This window comes from Octodon degus, unplaced genomic scaffold, assembly GCF_000260255.1.
Source record: "Octodon degus isolate 3935 unplaced genomic scaffold, OctDeg1.0 scaffold00092, whole genome shotgun sequence".
Classification (NCBI taxonomy): Eukaryota; Metazoa; Chordata; class Mammalia; order Rodentia; family Octodontidae; genus Octodon; species Octodon degus.
This window is the reverse complement of record NW_004524668.1, coordinates 8871844-8879505: the sequence shown is the minus strand read 5'-3', so window position 1 is coordinate 8879505 and position 7662 is coordinate 8871844. Positions and strand designations below refer to the sequence as shown.

Here is a 7662-nt window from a genome sequence, read left to right as displayed (position 1 = left end):
GGTTCAATCCCCCAGCACCACATGCCAGCCAGCCCCGCCCCCTGGTGGGCTGAGCTGGCCACACACACACACACACACACACACACACACACTAAATAATTAAAAAATTATGGAGAGAACTAGAATTGTTTTATCTTTTTTGCATAACTTCATAATGTTTGATTTAATAAGGTTGATTCTCACAGGTTTTTCATGGTGGAGCACTCATAAATGCTATAAATGCTGTAGCTCAGAACACTGACTTACATCCTCCAGGCCCTTTTTATTTTGAGATAGTGTCACTTAACTGCCCAGGTTGGCGTGGAATTTGGGATTCTCCTCCAGAGGGACTGAGAATACAGACATTTGTTACCATACTGGGCTTAGTGGTCTTTTAAATTGGATTTCTTTCAAATTCTTTACCATTTTGAAAGTTGCTTTTTAAACTGTGTGTGGTGGTTCACAAGAGACCAAGGCAGGAGGATTACTTTGAATTGAGACCAACCTGAATTATTACTCAGATACTCTCAATAAACAGCAACAGCACCAACGAAAAAGAAAGTTACTTTTAATTGTTGTTGAAGCTGAAGTAGTTGATGTGCCAAGTAAATTTGAAGTCCATTTTAAACAATTTAGACTTCAATTAAGTCATTTAGATTGAACTCTTTAAAGAAATGACCATTTTGTCACGTGCTTTATGAACCATTCTGACTCTTTAGTTTTGTGTATGTGTGAATACGCACACGCACATGCACACGCACACGCACACACAGAGGGTCTACAGGGGCTCACTTTGTAGATCAGACTCGTAGGGATCCTTCTGTTTACAGCCTCCCAAGCACTGGGGTTACAGGCGCGCGCCATCATGCCCAGTCTCAATCGCCGATGTCTCAGCGTGCCCTTGGGGTGGGGTGGCACAGCAGATGGGGGTTGGATTGAATCCCTGGCCCCTGTGTCTGCCTAAGCAGGCGCTTTAATCTGCTGAGCTATTTGGCCGGACCTTATTTATATATTATTAGTTCATTTTTTTGTTTTGTTTTGAGATGGGGTCTCACTGTGTATATCAGATTGGCCTGGAACTCACTATGTAGCCCAGGCTGGCCTCAAGTTTATGGCAGTTTTTCTACCTCAGCCTTCTGAGTGCTGAGATTACAGTCACATGTCACCACCCCAGCCCTCCCCAACTTTTACTCTTTAATATTCATTGTCGTTTATATTAACGTGTCAAAATGTGAACTGCAAATCGGTATCATTTTATAGTAATTAAAAAAATTGTTACTCTTTTTAGTTACCACTTTAATTGGTTAGCAGTTGAATTTTATATTGTGTTTCAGAATTGGTATGGCAGCAAGGGATTAACCAAAGAGAATATGGGTGACATTCATAATAAATCTAATTTCTGTTACTATTTTTTACTTTATTTTAACTATGTGTGTCCAGCCTACCCCCCCCCCCCGTTGCAATGACAAATACTTAAAAATACAGGAAGTTGTGTTACTTGTAGACATTCACTATATTTGTTATATGGCACATGATCATTCCTCTTCTCTCAGTTGTGGCCCAGATAAACCAAAAACTTGGATACGCTTTCTTTAAACAATTATTACCATTGACAGGGCATCTTCTGTTATTTTTTATTTTTTGGTACTTGTGTTTGAACCCAGGGCCTAGCATGCACTAGACAAGTGCTCTACCACTAGGCTGCATCTCCAGCCCCTTTTCAATTGTAATTTGAGATAAGGTGTCTCTAAATTGCCCAAACTAGCCGTGAATTTAGAATTTTCCTTTATTTGACTCAGGCAGCTGGGATTGTAGGTATATACCATTACTGTGGCTTTCTCTATAGTTTTATAATATATATTTTCCTGTAATTATTTTAATAACCTGAAGTTTTGCTTTTGTCTATGTTTGTTGACTACTAATAGGGTTTTTTATTTTATTTTATTTGTGTGTGTGTGTGTGTGTGTGTGTGTGTGGCCAGCTCAGCCCACCAGGGGGCGGGGCTGGCTGGCATGTGGTGCTGGGGGATTGAACCGCCGTCCCTGCGTTTTGCTAAGCTTGTTCTAAGTAGGTGCTTTAGACCACTGAGCCATCTCACCAGCCCCGGGTTTTGTTTTTGTTTTTTTAAATACTGGTGTTTTTATGACACACACACACACCCACCCCTTGGCAGAACTGGGAATTGAACTCAGGCCCTTGCACTTGCCAGGGAAGCGCTTATTCCATTGAGCTGTCTCCCCGGCCCCCATGCTGGTGTTTTGTTTTGTTTTGTTTTGTTTTGTTTTGTTTTGTTTTGTTTAAATACTGTTTTGAATAAAGTATCTGGTATATGCTAGGCAAGCCCACTTTTTTTTTCCCCCTGTATTTAGAGCAGGGTCTACAGGGTGTTCAAGGTCTCACTATGTAGATCAGACTTGTAGTGATTCTTCTGTTTACAGCCTCCCAAGTGCTGGGATTACAGCTCAGTCACAGTCTCAGTGTACCCCAGGGGTGGGGCTGGCATGGCGCTCCCTCTTTTTATTTATTTATTTATTTATTTGTTTGTTCGTTGGTTGGTACTGAGGACCAAACCTAGGGCTTCCAGCTTGCTAGACAAGCATTCTACTGCTGAGCCAAATACCCAGCCCCCACTTCCTCTTTTTTTGAGAAAGGGTCTTGCTAAATTTTCTAGGCTAGCCTTGAACCTGGAGGGATCTTCTTGCCTTAGTCTCCCACATAGCTAGGATTACAGGCATGTGCCGTGAACCTTGGACACCTTAACTTATTTATTTACTGTTAAAAGGAATCTTGGTAGTATAATTAAAATGTATTTCTTAACTAAGTACTTTATTCACTGGAATTTATTAGGTTGATAAGTGGCATTTCATTCTATACTGTGGTCTTGTAGCTTTGTGAACATAATCTTGTATTAGAGCATGTATGTGTATAGGTGTGTGTGTATGTGTGTATGTATGTATGTATGTATTTTTTTTTTGAGAGGGTCTTGCCATGTAATTCAGGCAGGCCTTGAACTTACTGTGTAGCCCAGGCTGGCCTGGAACTTGCAGTGATCCTCCTGCCTCAGCCTCCTGAGTGCTGAGATTATAAGCATGGGCCACCCCACCTGGGTGAGTATTTATATATAGCACATGTAGTAAGATTAATTATGTAACATGAATTTCAATGACAGTGTATCCTATTCAGGATACTTTTTAGTACTAGTAACACTGCTTTTACATAATGATCTAAAAATGTTTTTTTTAGAGAAGAAAAGCTGAAGTCTGATCTATATATCTCTATCTCTATATATCTATATCTATATATATGGCTTGAGTTTTTTTGTTGTTGTTTATGATGATGTTTCGATGTTTAGTGCTAGTAATTGAATGCCTTCAGAGCCGCACTGTACCATGCAAGCACTTGCGCTGTAATGAGCTGCACCCAGCCCACGTTCAGAGCCTCTGTCCCTGCTTAGTCTAGTCATGTGTAGCTTGACTCCTCTTTTTGGTTCTTACAGGCAAGAGCTTTATTTCTTCACATTTCAAGCTGCAGAAAGTAAAAGTTCTTATAATAACCTCATGAAGTTTTCTTTCTGCCTTAGGGGCATGTGGGAGCTAAATAGAAAAGCTGTTTCTGTAAGGAAGCATTATGTATTCATATTTTGGGGGAAAAAAGCAATTTTTTTCACCCTAGCTTGAACTCATTTTTGTCTGAATAGACTGGTGGTAATTGTCCTGGATATGAGATTCATAGTTCTGGTGTAAATAACAAAAGCTACTGTGAATTATTTCCTGTCGTTAATGTGTGCTTAAAATAGATTAACCTCCAGTTACTTGTTTGAAAGATTAGTCTTCTGTAATAGGAAGATATAAAGCAAAACTTCACAAAGTTGGCCATATCTATAAATAGCTTTTTATTAATCTGTTTGAGAATGCCATAAAACAGCTTACAAACCACAGCTATCTTGCATATTCCACAATGGAAAGAGAATTTTATTTATTTCTGTATTTTATTTTTTTGGGGAAACCAGGGATTGAACTCAGGCCCTTGTGCTTGCCAGGCAAGCTCTTATTCTACTGAGCTATCTCCCTGGCCCAAGAATGTTATTTTTAATGAGGTGTATATGTGTATGTGTGTTTGTGTATTTTTTCTTCTCATTTTTTGGTTGTTTTTCCCTTGAGGATTTTATTAAACTGAGAGAATAATAAATCCCATTTCTCTAACTCATTTTTGTATTATCCAAGCAGAATAGAGCCTAACCTAACAGGGCTCAAGTTAAGTTATTTCTTTTGTTTACATACTTAAAATTAATTTGCCAGTGAAGTAATACTACAAATAATAATAATATGGGATGAGACTGGGCATGGTGGTGCATGTCTGTAATTCGAGTACTTGGGAGGCTGAGGGAGGAGGATCGCTGTGAGTTTGAGGCTAGCCTAAACTGTATAGTGAATACCCTGTCTCAAAAGACCAAAAAAAGAAAAAAGAAAAAGCAGAGCATCTCTAGTGCATAAATCCAAAATTGGAAATATTCCAAAATCTTAAATTTTTAAAGCACCGACATGACACCAAAAGTTGACAACCCCAGGTCATAAAACATTTTTTCTTGTACAAGATTGTTCAAAACATACAAAGTTACTTTAGACTGTGTATGTAAGATGTATGTGAAGCATAAGTGACCCCCATGTCTAGACCTGAGTCTTATCCCCAAGATATCTTATTTATAAAGGCAATTATTCTGAAAACTGAAATTCAGAGTGCTCCTTATCCCAAGCATTTTAGATAAGGGATACTCCACTTGTGGTAGGAGAACAGTGCCATTAACTGTGCTGAATCTGGCATTTCAGACCCCACACCTGCGGATTATATTATTTATTCTTTTTTTAAAATTATTTATTTATTTTTATTTATTACATTTATTTATTGTGTGTGTGTGTGTGGCCAGCTCAGCCCACAAGGGGGCGGGGCTGGCTGGCATGCGGTGCTGGGGGATTGAACCGCAGTCCCTGTGCTTTGCCAAGCTTGCTTCAAGTAGGTGCTTTAGACCACTGAGCCATCTCTCCAGCCCCTATTTATTCTTTTGAGGGGCTTGAGACATGGCCTCACTATGTAGCACAGGCTGGTCTTGAACTCGCTCTCATAGTCCAGTTTGGCCTCAAACTCATGGTTATCCTCCTGCCTCAGCCTCTTGAGCACTGAGATTGCAAGCTCAAGCTGCCAAATTTGCAGGTAACATACCTGACCATATTATTTAATTCCTCATCCTATGAGGTAAGTACCGTTTCCTTTTACAGATATGGAAACTGAGGCTTATTAGCTGAAGGTTAAATGATTTGTCCAAGGATCTGTGATGTGCATTTGAATCATGATTTGAATCTGTGTCTCTGAATCCAAAACCTTGTGTTACTAATTTTTCTGTTTAAGTGAATTGAATTTACTGGTTTTATTTCATTTTTTAAAAATTACCAGAATTATGCATAGAATGCAGCACTCTATTCTCAGGCCAGTGTGCGCTGTCTTCTGCCATCTGTGAAGACTGAGTGTGATAGACGTAGAGATCCCAGACTTAAAAGTTTAAACCTGTTAATTATTACTGATTTTGCTTAAAATAAAGGCAGAGTTACTTATTGCTAGTTTTTGTTAATTATTTTTAAATTTAAGAAGTTTTATATGTTATGTTAATATTACGTTTTATATGCTTCTCACATAGGCTTTTCGCTAAAGTTTGTTTTGCCTTCATGCAGCAGTGAGTCCAGCAGCAGCTCGAGTGATGATTCTCCAGCCCGGTCAGTTCAGTCTGCAGCAGTCCCAGCTCCCACCTCCCAGCTGCTTTCATCTCTGGAAAAAGATGAGCCCCGTAAAAGTTTTGGGATCAAGGTTCAGAATCTTCCAGTACGCTCTACAGGTAAAATTTTACATGATTGTATGTTCCTCTCAGCTACTGCTGAGGAATAAAATAGACTGGGAAACTTGAATTGTGTATTTGGTAGTGGTTTATTAACATTTAATGCCCATGTACAGTGGTGTCAAACCTATGGCACGAATGCTGCACTGGCTGTTTATTACTGAAAGCTCTAAAAAAATTCCCATCGCTGCTAGTAGAACCCCAGTGGAAATCGGTATGTTTTCCTTGTAGAACTAAAGCTAGAAACTGCATTTAACCCAGCCATTTCTCTTCTAGGTATCTTCCCCAAAGAGGAGGTGGGTTATTTGGTTGGTTTTTTTGAGACAGGGTTTCACTATATAGCTCAGTCTGGTCTTGTTTACATTATTATATGTGTGCATATTTTTGTATGGACATAGACATGTAGAAATATTTTATGGGGGAATGCTATATAAAGACGGTTTGTTTTTTCCTTTTCATTTTGAGACAGTATTGCTATGTAGCCCAGGATGGCCTCAGATTTACAGTGATCCTCCTGCCTCAGCCTCTCGTGTGGGGATTACAGGTGTGCACCAACAAAAAACACTCAAAAAACCAACCAAACAAAGCCGGGCGAGGCTGGTGCATGCCTGTAATGGCAGCACTCCAGAGGCTGAGGCAAGAGAATCACCATGAGTTTGAGGCTAGCCTGCTACATTGAGACCCTGTCTCAAAAACAAAACTGAACGAAAAACCAGGTATGTGCCAGCATGCCTGGCTAGCATGGTTTGTTTGTTTGTTTATCTATTTATTTATTTATTTATTTATTTATTGCGGAACTGGGGATTGAACTCAGGCCCTTGAGCTTGCCAGGGAAGCACTTATTCCACTGAGCTATTTCCCCGCCCCCTAGCGTGGTTTATTTTTTAATAAATATGTTTCTGGATTAAGTATTTTGGTATTGGGAGAAATTTCATTTGGTGAAATTATAGAAATACTAATGCTACTTTTATTTAGATTCACTATGTTATGGAGTCCTATGTTATATGAATTAATTTTGAGCATAAAATTAGGATAGAAATTATACTTTAGAATATTAACATTTTAAATGAAGGAAGCCATGAATTATGGTAGTCTAGTACAAGCTATTCTGTAACCTTGTTTCTCCTGATATTTTTATTGGCAGTGACCATAGTATATGGTTATATTAGGCATGTTGAGTATGTAAACAAGTTAAAACTGTTAATACAGAGTTAAATTATGAAAGACTAAGTATTTCTTAGTAAGTATATTTTCATTGTTGCTTATTGTTTCATTGCAATTGTAGTATATGTGCTGCCCAAGCAAGCACAGCTTATTGTTTCAAATAGCCTATGAAACTTTTGTTTTTTGAAACAGGGTCTTTGTAGTTCAGGCTGACCTTAAATACACTTTATAGCCCAAGCTGGCCTCAAACTCACAGGGATCCTCCTGTCTTAGGTTCCTGAATGCTGGAATTACAGGCATGCACCACCACACCTGGCTTCAAATAGCCACTGAAACTTTCTGCACAGGCCAGCTTTTTTTTTTTTTTCCTTCCAATTTAAGGAGGAAAAAAAAACAAACATAGGAGCAAAGACAAAAATAAAGCAACATAGAATAGAAATGGTACAGAATTTTGAAACAAAAACAAAATTAACAGTGGTTGTCATATTATGTATTGTTATCAAATTTGTTGCTCAGATTTTTTTTAATTTTAAAGAGGAAACAGGGCTGGAGAGATGGCTCAGTGGTCTAAAGCACCTACTTGGAACAAGCTTGGCAAAGCACAGGGACTGTGGTTCAATCCCCCAGCACCACAT

The 7662-nt window shown here is 38.9% G+C and overlaps 1 protein-coding gene across 1 annotated transcript in view; it reads left to right on the top strand.

Moving 5' to 3' along the window:
• The window catches only part of Spen (spen family transcriptional repressor), a 108122-nt gene that overhangs the window by 72315 nt on the left and 28145 nt on the right, over window positions 1-7662 (top strand). The window contains exon 4 of the mRNA XM_004637769.2: window positions 5703-5863. Coding sequence (XP_004637826.1) covers window positions 5703-5863 — 161 coding nt within the window. The remainder of the gene's footprint in view (window positions 1-5702; window positions 5864-7662) is intronic.